Source organism: Leguminivora glycinivorella, chromosome 6 (assembly GCF_023078275.1).
Source record: "Leguminivora glycinivorella isolate SPB_JAAS2020 chromosome 6, LegGlyc_1.1, whole genome shotgun sequence".
NCBI classification, from domain to species: Eukaryota; Metazoa; Arthropoda; class Insecta; order Lepidoptera; family Tortricidae; genus Leguminivora; species Leguminivora glycinivorella.
The window spans coordinates 6,426,765-6,444,130 of NC_062976.1; the positions used below are offsets into that span (position 1 = coordinate 6,426,765).

Here is a 17,366-nt window from a genome sequence, read left to right on the forward strand (position 1 = left end):
TCACCCTGTCCTGTCCGACCTTTGATCATCAGGGTAAGGGATGTACTGTAATTCTTTCAATTAACTACGTATGTTGTGGACCACCAGGCCCCGTAGCCGAATGGCATTTCTACGACGCGAAAACGAAGCGCCGCGAAAGGTAGTCTGGCTCTTTCGCGCCAATACGCAAGAGCGATAGATATAGGCTACGCACGCTGGTAATCTACAACATGCGTAGCGCATCCTGCGCTGTACGATCATGATGGCAACCTGACTTAATTTCTGTCGATGGCAGATGGCATCTCACTTCAGTATTCTGTACCAGAAAGAGAGAAAATGTACCTGGTGGTGAAACCTCTTCTTGTTACGTATAATCTTGATGGCCACTTGACCTCCTGTCCGGTGGTCGAGCGCCCGGATGACCTGCCCGAACGACCCCTTGCCGATCACCTCCAGAATCTCATAGCGGTACGCCACGTGGTCGTGGATTTGCTGGAAATTAATTTGTACAATTTATTAATTCTCGGAAAAACACAAAAACTAACAAAGAAGAAAACGCTTTGGTTTTGATGTGAATTGCATCAACATTCGCCTGCCCTTTTCCCAGTCGTTTGGGGTCGGCGCAGCATGTCTTCCTTTTCGATACCTCTCCATCGTCTGTCATCATTCAATTGATTTCTTTCATATCAGCTCTCACACAGTCTATCTCTCTTTTCCTCGGTTTTCATCGATGTGAATTACATGTCAGGGAAATATAATGCTTCAGTCACACTGGCCTTGTCCGATGTCGAAATATTTCAGCTAAATGTGAATGATTGTGCACTTTATAATGCTCAACTTTTTTCTACAAACGTCACAAAGATCAGAGCAATCAGAATCAAATTTTTTGCTAACAGTTTCGGCTTTCAGAAGTACTAATTAGACTCAAACGAGAAAAACAGAATGCATAAACATTTTCTAAAACACGTTTGACCCATAATTCTACAGCAGCGAAGTACAGATATGAACAGGCCGGTTATAATGAAGTACTAAAGCTGTTCAATTTATGTTAAGAGGGACGGAGCTATAAAACTAGTATAGCTGTGTCCCTTTCTTCCGACCCCTGAAAGACTTTAGCACTTCATGCTCTTCATGGTAACCCCCTGACCATGTCTACACGTGCTCAATAGATTAAGTGGGTATTATTCCGCAATAAAGGCTAACTTCGAACAGTCTGGTATCCAGCTTATCGAAGGAAACCCGCAAACCGCCCAAAGTTGTGGAAACTTGTAAGCCGCAACACGGCGATATTTGTTCCAACATGTGCACAAAGATTTCAAAGGTAAGGATATGGCAATCCGTATAATTTCAACTGAACATTCTCGGTTAACGCTACAACGCGATCAATTAATGAGTTTGTATCACGCGCTCGGATGGTCGCATAGACTGCACTGTTGGCATTGGTTCACAACGGTGTTAGAGCGTTTTTACATTATCCGACCCGATATCAGATGTTAAACGCAGATGTCCGATAACGTATCGGATAATGTGATAACGCTGTAACTGTCAAGACTGCACTGGTACCATTGTGGATGCCTATGCCTGTATGCCACGTCTTTAAACAGTAATGTATACTTAAGTCAATGCATGAAACTGTAAGCTCCCACATCTAACAACAGGTTGTATGTAACCTATTTCTATTGATTGGCTACTTACAAAGTTTGGGATTAGAGTGGTTTCTACGGCGGCCATGAAATTAAATTTGCGTTCAAAAGGATATAATATATGTAGCTAGCTAGACTAACTAATAGGAGTATTCTCTTTCCAATAATTTCAAATTTACATAAAGTGTTAAATGTGGTAGTATATACTGTTTTCTTAAACTACCTTCACGACATGATATGGTAAATAATAACATAAAGTGTTAAATGTGGTATTATATACTGTTTTCTTAAACTACCTTCACGACATGATATGGTAAATAATTTCAATCTTGATTTAAGTATTCACCTGACGACTAAATGCTACGTGACTAAATCCATACATTGTTCTTAGTTTCCAATGGCCGCGGACTGTACGAGTGTACGTACGTACCTACTACCTACGCGACACACGCTGCGGCTAGCAGAGTGACGGGCGAAGCACCAATCAGCCGTCATCGTCCAAAAACGCGTCCATTCTGTACATACCGAGAGCCGGTCTACATCTTAATCATTCACTCACCTTATTATAGCTCCCGTTCTCGTCAGCGAACCCGCAGTTATTGGGCAGACTGGACTTGGCCTGGATCTTGCTGTCCGCTCTCCTTCTGAGAGCCAGTCGCCATAGATGTTAGTCATTCACTCACCTTATTATAGCTCCCGTTCTCGTCATCGAACCCGCAGTTATTGGGCAGACTGGACTTGGCTTGGATCTTGCTGTCCGCTCTCCTTCTGAGAGCCCGTGGCCATAGATGTTAGTCATTCACTCACCTTATTATAGCTCCCGTTCTCGTCAGCGATCCCGCAGTTATTGGGCAGACTGGACTTGGCCTGGATCTTGCTGTCCGCTCTCCTTCTGAGAGCCGGTGGCCATAGATGTTAGTCATTCACTCACCTTATTGTAGCTCCCGTTCTCGTCATCGAACCCGCAGTTGTTAGGCAGACTGGACTTGGCCTGGATCTTGCTGGCCTCCAGGCCCAGGAACCACACCTCGGGGTACTTTCGGACCTCCGTCCGCTCCCATTCTGAGAGCCGGTCGCCGTACATTTTGAGGGCGTCTGTGGACAAGTTTATAGGTGATAAGTAGGTATATGATGGTATGCTATTATTAAAGTGATTTTATATACAGCTTATGTGCAAAGAACCTAATGTTTGCAATCAAGTTAGGTACTCCATTGACGTATTTATTAACCTCATAACATAGGTATGCATAATACGCTAATATCATCAATAGCGTTCATATGTTGAACTTTGGTAGCTTGTAATTGCCTGTGTATTTAGATTAAACTCTAATACTGGATGCAGCAGAAAACTGTACGCGCAAAAACCTAGATAAGTTAAGGAAAGTGCTCTTAAGCCCCTGCCCCTTTAGCACAACTTGCCTGCGCGCGAGTCCATACTGCAAGTCGCGCTTGATGCAGATGTAGGTATGGAGTAGGGACTCGCGCGCGACAAGGCAAGTTGTGCTAAAGGGGCTGTTAGCATCGTCCCACAATTTATGTTTCTAATTTTGTATCGGGGCTTATTTTATTCATTCTATGAATTATACCTATTCCCCTTTTTTGTATTAAAACGTTTGCAAAAACTCGCCAAGTCAAAAGGTCCCGGTAATTGGGTCGCACCCTTTGGGATTGAAGGTTCAGCCTTGCCTCCAAAATGGCGGAATTTTACATGATTCTTTTCCTGCCGTAGGTATTTCTCTGAGTGAAGTTCGTGTCGCATAACAAAATAAATTTGTGATGTCAGAGGAATAAAAAATGTATGTGAAGTTTCGTCATGTCATCGTCAAATTATATGCTCAAATTTAACGTTAGTTAAAAAATTAACTACATACATACTTTAGGTAAGTACATAGCGTAATAACTACTTACATTAGGTACATAACGTACATGATAGATATGTACATAAATATATAAGCTCCAATGATAGGTACATAGATAAGCGTGTATACACCGTGTCCAATAAGTCCGAATACTCACATTTTACCTCAGTTCTAAAGATATAGGGATCACAGGCCATCAAATTCTTATTTAAACTAGAGAGTATATTCCTCTTAATAAAATACAAGCACAAAGTACATGAAATTTCCGAACTGTCTAAGAAAAACAAAGAGGTAAAGTGCCAACAAAATACTTGCTCGGCACGCAGGTGACGAGTTATTTTTTATAAGGAGAATCTGTATGTGATAAAACAGACGCCACGTGTCCAAAATAAACTATTATGGGTACCGAGGATAGATAACGTTCCGGGTAACTAGAAAAATGTGCCTAGGTTCCAGAGCTCACCATCGGCCCAGGTGTGGGATGCAGTATGTAAGCGAGGTAAACTACCTTCAGTACTTACAGATAAAAGCGTTAAAATCAACGTTTTTGTCTTTAAAACCAAGGTTTTGGAGAAAAAAATGCCTTAAAGTTAAAAAGGATGCTTGGGAATGAGTATCATGTGTCCCAAGAAGACGCACCTCCAGCACATTCGGCAAATGGTATTCTAGCGTAGTTTCAGACTAATTTGGCAGTTTTTTATCCGAAACATGAGTGGCCACCCAGGCCTCCAGGTTTAGGCGTATTAGACTATTTTGTATGGTCATACATGCTTTGAAGACTAAATTTTTATAAAATCATAAACCTAGATCATTTCAAAAAGGTTATCGAGAGTATTTGGGATGAAATGTGAAGAAAACGGTGCGTGCCGCGTGTGATCCGTTTGAGAAGCGTTTGAGGCTGGTAAACAAGTTAATGCTGGAGTTATTCCAAAACATTTGTTGTGAATGTAGTAAATAAGAGTGCCATTCATAAAATATAATAATAATGTAGTAACTATTTGTTCATTTTGTTTTATTGGCTATTTGTGCTGTATTCAAACTTATTGGTCACGGTGTACATTCCCTATTGACTGGTGTAGAAACTACCAACTCGAAAGCGTTTTTTTTATAATAGGAGATAATCTAATGTCGTCTGATCTGCCTACCTATTTGTTTTTTTTGTTTAGATGGAAAGTCACAACACAATAGGCACAGTATTTTCTTTCTCAAATATATCAAAAAAGAAGTGTAAGCCGAAAACTGTAGTCCTAAACGTTTTACTAGTTCACTATAACATAATTATACCCCTATATTCCCACTTAATCAAGGACCTTCAAACTAGTACAAGAACGGTCCACGACGCCATACAGATATCTCTGACACCAAGTTCATCTTATACTGGTTGTCAAGTCCAGGTGAGGGGGTGAGAATAACCCGGCTGGGATACGACCTGACCTTGACCTTTCAGGGCGTATTGTTTTAGCGAAAGCTGTATTGTTTATATGTGGTTATTCGGCACTTTGTGACGATAAGTGTTTTGTGGTGTGTTTATAGGCTGTGTGAAAGTGCTAAAGTGCTGCCACACATTTTTAGATATTATATTGCAGGCATTGCAGCCACAGGTTATTTCTGAATTTCATAGATGCTACGCAGAGCCGAAGCCAACACACGTAATCATTTTCAGCACTAGGTAGTAAAATCCAAATAATAAAAAAAACAAGTACCTATTTATGTTAACTTATATAGCGTTTTACCTCAGACTCATGAAACATGGCTAAGAACACTCCCGACTTATCCAGCTTTCAAACAATCCTTTCGGGAGCTACGAAGCCACAGACAGACAGACACCCACAGACCCATACAGACAGACAGACACGTCAATCGTATAACACCCCGTCGTTTTTGCGTCGAGTAAAAAACATTTAAATCATAAATTCACTACCTACGCAAAGTAATAAAGATTCTATCCCAAAAACATTGGTCGCAAACGTATGACTAGGAATATACCGTAGGTAGTTCACATTCAGAACATACCTAACTCAATAAGTTTAGGGCTGAAGGGAAAATCGCTCTGTTCCTCACCCCAGTTTTCCAACTCTCCTTTATGCGAATCGAATAGGAATGTAAAAGGCTGTATTATCCATGTTGGGATACATTAGGGAAGTTACAGCTTAGTATTATTGCCGTGACACAAAAATAGGAGTTCGAAGTGGGAAATATTTATAGGTTTCACCATGCCTTAATAAATAAAAGAAATGAAAATGTTCAATTTGTTCCACACATGCTTATAATTCATAATGCATTTATGGCTTTTATGGGTTTTACAAGATTTTATAATACATATTTAGGTTCCAGCATAAACCCGTTGGGGCACAGCAATTTAATCACTTACAAACTAGGCCTTAAAAATTAGCACACAGTAAAAATATTAAAACATATTAGTAAGACACTCCTTTATATTAGTTATAAAATGATTTTTCAATCAGAAACTTCTTGAGATTCGAATAGAATATATGCAAAACATAATTTTTAAGAAAAAAAAACCGTCGCCTTTCGGGTTCTGGTGAAAGCTACTTGCGAATGTTGGATTATGTAGAAATGTGTAAGTATTTTTTAAAACTGCTTTTAATGCTTTAATTATTAGATGGAAACACAAATGAATATACGTATAACGTTAAGGTTTGAGGAGTTTCCTCAATTTCTCATGAATCCGATTATATTATAAGAAATCGAAGCTTGACAAACTTTGACTTCAAAACATATGCTTAACAAACATAACTAAATAAATGTCACTGTTCTGAACTTAAATGCATGCTTTTCTTACAAAAATACCAAAGTCACTATGAGTGTGCCATTCAGGTTTGAGGAGTTTGGTTCTGGCCATCATCAGCAGTTCCACTGCACCAAATGTCACTGTTCTGGACGAAAGTGCATGCTGTTCTTATAAAAATACCAAAGTCACTATAAGTATGCCGTTCAGATTTGAGGAGTTCGGTTCTGACCATCATCAGAAATTCCACTGCACCAAATGTCACTGTTCTGGATGAAAGTGCATGCTGTTCTTATAAAAATGGCAAAGTCACTATAAGCGTGCCGTTCAGATTTGAGGAGTTTGGTTCTGGCCATCATCAGCAGTTCCACTGCACCAAATGTCACTGTTCTGAACGAAAGTGCATGATGTTCTTATAAAAATACCAAAGTCACTATAAGCGTGCCGTTCAGATTTGAGGAGTTCGGTTCTGACCATCATCAGAAATTCCACTGCACCAAATGTCACTGTTCTGGACGAAAGTGCATGCTGTTCTTATAAAAATGGCAAAGTCACTATAAGCGTGCCGTTCAGATTTGAGGAGTTTGGTTCTGGCCATCATCAGCAGTTCCACTGCACCAAATGTCACTGTTCTGGACGAAAGTGCATGCTGTTCTTATAAAAATACCAAAGTCACTATAAGCGTGCCGTTCAGATTTGAGGAGTTCGGTTCTGACCATCATCAGAAATTCCACTGCACCAAATGTCACTGTTCTGTACGAAAGTGCATGCTGTTCGTATAAAAATACCCAAGTCACTATAAGCGTGCCGTTCAGATTTGAAGAGTTCCGTTCTGGCCATCATCAGCAGTTCCACTGCACCAAATGTCACTGTTCCGTACCTAAATGCATGCTGTTCCTTTATTAACACAAAAATCACCATATGTATGCCTTTCAGATTTGAGGAGTTCCCTCGATTTCTCCAGGATCCCATCATCAGAACTGGGTTCTGAGAAAAATGGGACCAATCTGTATGTATATACATTCAATCAAAAAAAAAATTTTCAAAATCGGTCCAGGAACGACGGAGATATCGAGGAACAAACATAAAAAATAAAAAAAAAAAAACATACAGACGACTTGATAACCGTCCTTCTTGAGATATGAGGCGACGGTTAAAAAAGACGAAGCCTGCGCTCTGGATCTGAATCTGAATGTATGTACATACATACATACATACATACAATCACGCCTGTGTCTCATGAAGGGGTAGGCAGAGCACATGAAACTACTCAGGTTTCAGTGCCACTCTTGGCAAATAAGGGGTTGAAAGAAAACGAAACTGTAACATTGCAGTGACAGGTTGCCAGCCTCTCGCCTACGCCACAATTTAACCCATATCCCACAGTCGCCTTCTACGACACCCACGGGAAGAAAGGGGGTGGTGAAATTCTTAACCCGTCACCACACGGGGGATGAACGTATGTAGTTTTTAATTATTTCTTTTGTTCAATAAACAAAAAGAAAAGTTAGAATAAATATGTGGAGTTGTGGACCCCTTTCGGGTGCAAGCCTATCATTTGTCACAAGATGATGGGACAAGTAGGTATAGAAGTGCAAAAGTAACGCATGATATGACAAGTGAAAGTGACAAAAACACGACACGTATAGAAAAAAACAAAAATTGTATCATTATATGCATCAGGCAATAAAATTTCACGAAAATCGGTTGAAAATTGCTACCAGCCGGCGTATTAAAGCGTTTTCACATTATCCGATCCGATATCGGATGTCGGAAGGATTTCAATGGAAAAAATCCAAGATGGCGCCTGTAATGTATGGGATATCGGTCCGAGATCCGAAATCGGATCGGATAATGTGAAAACGCACTTATGCTTCCAATTTTATCACTTATCTATGTGGATAAAGCGTCCGTCACGTTTTTGCAAATATATCAGTGTGAGAGTGACAGGTGTTTTATCCACGTTGATAAGTGATAAAATTGGAAGCATAATAGCCCTGCTGTAGAGAACATCCGGACATACAAAAAGCAAATCGAGATGAACCGTAGACCTTTCTGTCGCTGCTGTCAAAAAGTACCTGTGTGTGTAGCCATATGTACAAACGCTCACGATAAAATCTCTTTCGTAGCTATCTATCTCAATCGCTCCTGCGTATTGGCGCGACAGAGCCAGACTACATTTCTGCGGCGTTTCGGTGGCGTTTCGCGTCGCAGAAATGCCATTCGGCTACGGGGCCTGGGTATGTGTTAATAGTAGGAGTCTTTTTAGGAGTTTTTCCTGAAAATTGCCGCATTTTCAACACAAATATCACAATAAGGGATCTAATACCTTAAGCCACGAGCTAACAAGTAGGTCAGTGGGGCGCTTATTAATACTTCCGGTCGAGTTTGCGGTACTTTTGCTAATTGGAAGTATCTATAGATCGTTTCATTCATGAAGGCACGTGATTTGACTTGTAATAGGCTGTTGCGGGTTAGGTTTTAGGTTTGACAAATCTTCGCGGTCAAAAGATACTAAATAGGGAGCTTGACTGTATTTAAAATAAAATATTTAATACCACGCCCGAAATAAAGCATCAGATAATTATAAGAAAAACATGGACAGGAGTTATTTTTAAATCCAATTTCTATTTAATAAAAAGGGTAGAAATATATAAAGTAACTGAGTTGACCGTGACGTCACTCAATTCGATTTCACATAAATTCCATATTAACACTTTCGAAACCGGGCTCTACGCGGCGCTACGACATTTTCGCTACATACGGGGAAACTCATGTAATCGGCTACGCTTCTACGAGCGGTGTGCCCGACAGTCGGGTTCTTGGTAGCGAAAGTGTTAACAAGTCGTTCAAATTCGTTTTGACAGTTCTTAAAAAGAAGCTGATTTGACTAGGAGGCAAGCCTATTATTAGATTGGAAGCTTCTTGTAATTATTATTGTATAGAATAGAATAAATTATTACCACTATTTACGTGTTAAATACATCCGTTAATCCTTGCGTTATCCCGGCATTTGCCACGGCTCATGGAGCCTGGGGTCAGCTTTGACAACTAATCCCAAGATTTGGCGTAGACACTAGTTTTACGAAAGCGACTGCTATCTGACCTTCCAACCCGAAGGGTAACTAGGCCTTATTGGAATTAGTCCGGTTTCCTCACGATGTTTTTGATGTTTTTTCCTTCTCCGAAAAGCGACTGGAAAATATAAAATGACATTTAGAACGTAAGTTTCGAAAAACTCATTGGTAAATAATACGAGCCGGGGTTAGAACCCGCCGCGACCTCCGGATCGTAAGTCGCACCGCGCACGCTCTTACCGCTAGGCCACCAGCGCTTCTACACACGTAAATACTTAAAAAGAAGAAATCTGACACACAGACATGGGTCTCAGTGCCCATAACAAAATGGGATGTGCACACACTCCAACTCTACTTAACAAAACCATAAGAAATCATAAAGTCAGAATTGGACTATCGAAATCATAGACAAAGACATCATAACAATAACAAACTAAGGATCCACCAGTAGACTTAATGGCCTTTTCTTTGTGTATGGTATGGTATCTATTTCAGTTTTTAAAGGAATCTCAACTCTAATTATTATCTTATTTACATTTTTATTCAATTGTAATGTATCGGTTTGATGACTTCTACACGGGAAGCATGGTCGCTCGATAGACGATAAAATATCAGGCCGTCCCTATCGCACTTACAAATAGTGCCATAGGGACGGCCTGCTATTTTATCGTCTATGCTTCCCGTGCTAGGAATTGGTGTCAAATATTTTATAAAATCAAATTTAATAAAGCAGACTTTTCCTTATAAACCGCAAAGCTTTAGGTACTTAATATTATTTACGTTGCTTTCTCCAAAAAACGCCTATCGTTTTCAATTAGCAATATTGTCTGAGGTTGTATTTCGCTTCGCAAGAGGGGCACGTCCCATTGAATTATATTTATAACAGGCCCCGTAGCCGAATGGCATTTCTACGACGCGAAACGAAAATGAAACGCCGCGAAAGGTAGTCTGGCTCTGTCGCGCCAATACGCAAGAGCGATAGAGATAGATATCTACGAGCGTTTCGTTTCGTGAGCGTTTGTGCCATTCGGCTACGTACCCAGGACAGAAAGAACAAAAAACATCTTTCATTGAATCCATACCAAAATATAACGTGAGAAATTAAAGAATGGGTTCCTTACCAAAACACTTGTTTCGGGTTTATTCGAGTGATTTGATAAACGCAATTTTTTACTTTTACCAATTTTGTATTTTTTTAAGCTAGACATTAAGTTTTATGATAAATCTGAGTTTCTATAAATAAATCCGTTCATATAAATAAATGAAATAATGTAAGTTTAAGTTAGCCTACTTAGTGCCGATATAAGCGAATTGCAACAAAACTGCCACTCGGAAAACTGCAACGTCGGCGTCAGCTAAGCTTCAAAAATGCTAATTCATAAGTAAGTATCATAACTTCTTCCGAGCTTTCTGAAAAAGATCAAAATTAAAGCGAATCCCTGATGAATTAAACAAAATGCTTCATCATCTCATCACAATATACAACAATACTTATTTTTCAAGTAGAAAACACTCTGCCAATATTTCAACCCAGTTTTTTCCCTTGCAGGAATCCTTTGAGCGTGTTTTTCATATTTTCAGAAGAGCTGAATCACGCCAGCCATTGGAAGTGACGCGGCGAATAAGAAATCACTTGAGAGTGGTAAGTGGCCTGCCAAGGCTTTGAAAACTATGCCGAGAGACACACGAGCTGCAGCCTCGAAAACTAGTGAAAATAATTTTTAAGAAAAAAAAACCGCCTTCCTTTGGGGTTCTGGTGATAAATACTTTCAAATGTTGGATTATGTTATCAATTCGTCTGTATATTTTTTAATGTTTGTTATTCGATATCTCCGTCATTTCTGAACCAATTTTGAAATCTGGATGATTCTGAAGTACTTACAGATGAGAATGATTATCAGAACGGAACTCTAACCAGGGGCGGCTCACTCTTCATCAGCAGTTCCACTGCACCAAATGTCACTGTTCTGGACGTAAGTGCATGCTGTTCTTATAAAAATACCAAAGTCACTATAAGTGCGCCGTTCAGATTTGAGGAGTTCCGTTCTGACCATCATCAGCAATTCCACTGCACCAAATATCACTGTTCTGGACGTAAGTGCATGCTGTTCTTATAAAAATACCAAAGTCACTATAAGTGTGCCGTTCAGATTTGAGGAGATCCATTCTGACCATCACCAGGAGTTCCACTGCACCAAATGTCACTGTTCCGTACGTAGTAAATGCACGCTGTTCCTTTAAAAACACAAAAATCACCATATGTATGCCTTTCAGATTTGAGGAGTTCCCTCGATTTCTCCAGGATCCCATCATCAGAACTGGGTTCTGAGAAAAATGGGACCAATCTGTATGCATATACATTCAATCAAAAAAAAAATTTTCAAAATCGGTCTAGTAACGACGGAGATATCGAGGAACAAACATTAAAAAAAAAAAAAAAACATACAGACGACTTGATAACCCCTTCCTTTGAGATTTGGAAGGCGGTTAAAAAAATTAGAGTACATCTTACACAGAACAACCTAGTCCCAAACCACAGAATATATAATAATACAAGTACCCCAAACCACAGAATGTATAATAGTACCAAACTAAGCATGGGTACCTACAGTCAGCATCATATTATGTAGTTGAACAAATGAAGCGTTTAAAAGTCTTTATTGTTAGGGTTAGGGACTTTTGATGCTGACCATACTTGGGTACAGTCTGACCAAAAAGAGTAGAAATTATAAAATGGCAACATTGTAGTGTCTTTCCTTTCAAATCAATGTGTGTGAGAAAACGGGAGGACACTACGATGTTGCCACTTTTTAATTTCTAGGTACTCTTTTTTGTCAGACTGTAGGCGGGCATTTTTATAGTAGAAAAAAATTACCCAAAATTTTCAGGCATTTTATTACACACTATTCAAACACAAACGTCAGTTTTGACCATATTTTCACGTATTTTACAGCTCGTATCAAGCCATCGGTCTATTTGAACGTACTCTCTATCATCGCTAAGCGATACGACGAACAACTCTTTAGTGGAACGGATCGCTACTACATTAAGCTCGGTAAATTAGGTTTTCGGGCTATCTCGTACTTGTTAAGGTCTTAAAATGAAACGGGAATCGTCATTGTGCCTTTTTCTTTATTTATTTAGACATATGTATGTATGTATTATGTTTTAATCAACATATAGTAAACAGTCATCAAATGTTATCATCTTATTGAAGAAATCGAAGCCATTTTAATTTAATGGTATTTTTGTCGACAATATTTTAATGGTTGGTTATAATTAAGACTTTGTTGTGCATAAAATATTCACTGATACCTATCTAATAAGTTAGTACGAGTTTAGACTAGGCTATCGGTTGTATATATTTAGAATTAGTTAAGTACTGATACTGATAGCGAAAACGTTACAGAAAATGATAATCATTGTATGGAGAAAGAAAACAGTGCCCCAGAACTGAGCGTGCCTCATTGAAAATAAAAATTGCATACGTTTTCCGTGATGGTTACACTTGCGAGTAACGTACCTATTCAAAACGTAAAAAACCTCGTACCAAAAGGCTTAGTGCTTACATTTACGTAAATATCTGGGCGACCGAGCTTCGCTCGGTTCTATTTTATTATATCACGTCTTTAGAGATACAAAAAAAACTCTTATAAATACAAAAAAAACTTTATTTCTGGACGGGTTTCGAAACCCTGACACTTACGATGTGCTTGCGAACATTAGACCGACCTCTTACGACTGAGCTACGCCCAACCGATGCGTGGTCGGCGAAATTAACGACCATGTTTTGTGTTTACTAACGCGAAAGAAAAACGCATGAAAACTCGAAAATTTGCGTTTTCCGGGATCTAAGGCTAAACTAGATCGATTTTCCACCCCCGAAAACCCCCACATAACAAATTTCAGCGAAATCGTTAGAGCGGTTTCCGAGATCGCCGATATATATATATATATATATATATATATATATATATATATATATATATATATATATATATATATATATATATATATATATATAAATAAATAAATATGCAAGAATTGCTCGTTTAAAGGTATAAGATATAAAAGCGTCAGAGGAGGGAGCATGGACGTAGACTGCATGTAAACTTTAGCGAAGTTACGCCCATAGGATAAAGTGAAGCCTAATAGTGCAAGTTACATAACTATCTATGTTTGTCAACATATACGAGTAAAGCACATACACCGTGGGCCCCTGATAACCCGACGAACTCAACGTTAACTTTATTCCATAGCATATTAAAAATGCTCCAAATAAGTTCGCTTTTAAGAAATCTGTACGTTCTTTCTTTGCTGGTAGAATGAAGGATTCCTAGTTGTTTTTATATATGTATGTATGTATGTATTTTTGGAAATATATATTTAGGTTTATGTATATTTATTATGTAACTTCTTATGTAGGTAACTATGTTTTAGTAATATCACCGCCCACAATATCTCTGCTTTGCCTAAAGGTTGACTGGTAGAGAATGCTGTCTGGCTTTAAGTCCGCCTTTTGTACTATAAGTTTTTCTTTCTTTGTGTACAATAAAGATTAAATAAATAAATAAATAAATAGCTGATGATGGAATGGAAAGTGTAGGTATATTACTTAATGTATACCTAAGCGTAAATGATTGAAGAGATGTTCTAAAATTAATAAGTAGGTACCTAATATTTTATCTAGATTTAGACTGATAATAATCAATCAAATGTCTCGTCTATTGCCAACCCTCATCAATTTGTTATTAGTTATAGAGCGCCCTTAAGGCGCTTTTCGCAAAAACTATTAAGTACCTATACGAAATTGAATTTTGATAATAATACTTATTTCCACGAAATAAAATTCGTTATCTCGGATCAGATCGCAGAAAAGGTAGGTAATATTAATCGGCTGCCAACAGATCAGTCATGACTATTTAACAATAAAAATACATATAATATAGGTATGTATTTTTCTAAACGACAAAAATATTTGAGTGTGAGAGTCAATACTAATAAGAATTAACACTCATCTTTATCCTCCTTGTGATCCTTGGTTCATGAGAGCCTGGGGTCCGCATTTGGTTTTAGAAGTAAATGAGGCTCACATATTTTTATTTCAAATATTTTGATCACAAAATCTGTTTTTTTTTTAATTCTCTTTTAAAAAATCTTTTGATATTTACAGTCGGTCAAAATCAGATTACATCATTCAATAAAGTGAATGGGCTTGTTGCGAACCACGGTGTATTTTATTCAATGTTCGCCGGAACCTTAAAGCCTTGTTGCCTAATGGGATTGGAGAAGTTTCAATTTTCTCGAGCCCAGAGCTATCCGGGGTTGGAGTATAGTGTACAATACTAGCATTAACAAATTTATCTCAGCCTCTACCATTAAGACCATGACCTTTTGATGTTTTAGAATACAGGCGAATCTCTCAACGGTGGTGAGTATAGGACATAAGAAATGTAATTAGTTAACTTTTACTTTAATTCGGCCCGCAATGGTGTTAAACGCTCGTTGACGGCTGTTAGCATTGACTGTCATCGCAGCCATGTTTGCAGTAGGTACATTGCTGAGGGGAATTTTTCAAAAATTCATTATTAAAATTTGAAAATTAAGAGTAACTCAAAAACACCTCTTAATTAATGATAACACTGATGAATTCTGTGCCTGGTTTCATTTATCGACCATATTACGTTTACACGCTGTATAAGTATGTTCGCCTAGTACCTACCCAAGCTGTATACAATTCATGCTTAGTTTGGGGCTAGCTAGGAGGTATCTTCCAGATATTTCTTTATTTCCAACGAAAATTTGCTAATGCATACCCAGTACCCACTAGCGTAATATCACAGGCGACTAGCGATGGAAGGGTGGAAAGATAAGAAAAACATCGACCTATTGACTACAAACCCTATACGGACCCTGAAACGACCTTGAGTTTGGAGTCCACGTGTAATGCATGCCGGGTCCACTTGATGGACGGGAGCGATTGACCCAGTTCACCAAGCACCTAGCCCAATCGATCGCCTTTTTTAGGGTTCCGTAGTCAACTAGGAACCCTTATAGTTTCGCCATGTCTGTCTGTCCGTCCGTCCGTCCGTCCGTCCGTCCGCGGATAATCTCAGTAACCGTAAGCACTAGAAAGCTGAAATTTGGTACCAATATGTATATCAATCACGCCAATAAAGTGCAAAAATAAAAAATGGAAAAAAATGTTTTATTAGAGTACCCCCCCTACATGTAAAGTGGGGGCTGATATTTTTTTTCATTCCAACCCCAACGTGTGATATATTGTTGGATAGGTATTTAAAAATGAATAAGGGTTTACTAAAATCGTTTTTTGATAATATTAATATTTTCGGAAATAATCGCTCCTAAAGGAAAAGTGCGTCCCCCCCCTCTAACTTTTGAACCATATGTTTAAAAAATATGAAAAAAATCACAAAAGTAGAACTTTATAAAGACTTTCTAGGAAAATTGTTTTGAACTTCATAGGTTCAGTAGTTTTTGAGAAAAATACGAAAAACTACGGAACCCTACACTGAGCGTGGCCCGACACGCTCTTGGCCGGTTTTTTTTATGGGATAGGAGGCAAACGAGCAGACAGGTCGCCTGATGGTAAGCGATCACCGCCGCCCATGGACACCCGAAACACCAGAGGTGTTGGAGGTGCGTTGCCGGCCTTAGGAAAAACGCTAATATTTGGGCCTCGAAAATCGACAGTTTGTGAAATAACCACGATGTTGTGTGTCAACGTCCGCTAATATTAAGGGCATTAACTATACAGCACACCTATCGATATAAAACATTACGTTATGCGGGTTACTGGCAAAGCATAGAACCTTAATGTTTTGAGACAGACAGACACTCTTCAAATACTTAATAACGCGTCGAAAAAAAGATCATTCGGTTAAAACTGCTGTTAATATTTGCAACGGCAAACAACCAAGCAAGGTCTATCGACACAAACAATCGAAAATCAGAACACGGCACGAAATTATACGCCCTTAAGCGGATCCCCATTATTTTACTTAGTGTAGCTTATTTTATCTAATGGACTTATTAAATAATAAACATTTTTTGCAATTGAATCATGTTTCCAAATTGTTGCTATAGCTTACTTTATTGAAATCGGAGATTTTCGGTGAAATGATCATCGAAAATCTCCAATTTCAATAAAGTTTGCTAAATAATCTGGAACATTTTGTACAGAATTTAGGTTTCCGAACCAAATTATATTTTAAATTAATACCCGCTATTCCTTGGGGAAATTAATCAAAACAGTGACTCTATATCCATTTCCAAGAAAACTGTATCCATTTTAGCAATTCTAGATCTCTAATATTAGTCCTTTTAGGTTTAGCCGGAGGCTTGGTGGCGTTTCAACTGCACAAGCTTGTTATTACACGTATCTTGTAAATACTGGCTGCCCTCAAACGGTGAGTCTGTAACAACTTATGAGGAACTTTCAACTATTGATATTTTAGCTACGCATGAGATTTGAGAAAAACCGGCCAAGAGTGTGTGGAGCCACGCTCAGTGTAGGGCTCCGTAGTTTCGCGTCCGTCACAATAAGTGTCCCTAAGGACACAGTACAATAAGTATCGTCCAGTATCCTCTCGCTTCCCGCTAAAAGTGCCGTCCACCCGTTCTCGTTACCTCATAGTTACCGTCTGTCAAAAACAGAACCAGTCCGACCGATATCTCAATACAAGGATGGTACGCGTTCACCTACACGAGCTTTAACTGTGCATGTGCGTAGGAACGCGCCTCTTTCATATATTTGATCGTCATTGTCCGAGGTGTGCCAAGGAGGTTTGTGATGGCATATTTACAACAAGGACAACATCAACATTACTGACCACGTCTGATTAAACCGTCCTCGTGAGAACCCGGAATCCAGAAACCCCGGCAGTGCAGTCACGTTGGCCATGCACGTTGGATCGATCGGCTTATTGTATGGGTTCTAGGACGCAAATAAAGTTTTGCTAGCCGTTACATCATTGTGGGTAAACGTTGTCTGGATTTATGTAGTTACGACTGTGATTTAGACCCGTTTAAATCTAGC

At 38.9% G+C, this 17,366-nt stretch overlaps 1 protein-coding gene across 1 annotated transcript in view; it reads right to left on the reverse strand.

Annotated features, from left to right (window-relative positions):
• The window catches only part of LOC125226965 (dual specificity tyrosine-phosphorylation-regulated kinase 2), a 93,009-nt gene that overhangs the window by 40,932 nt on the left and 34,711 nt on the right, over nt 1-17,366 (reverse strand). The window contains exons 4-5 of the mRNA XM_048131152.1: nt 2,554-2,717; nt 322-471 (exon numbers count right to left, since the gene is read on the reverse strand). Coding sequence (XP_047987109.1) covers nt 322-471; nt 2,554-2,717 — 314 coding nt within the window. The remainder of the gene's footprint in view (nt 1-321; nt 472-2,553; nt 2,718-17,366) is intronic.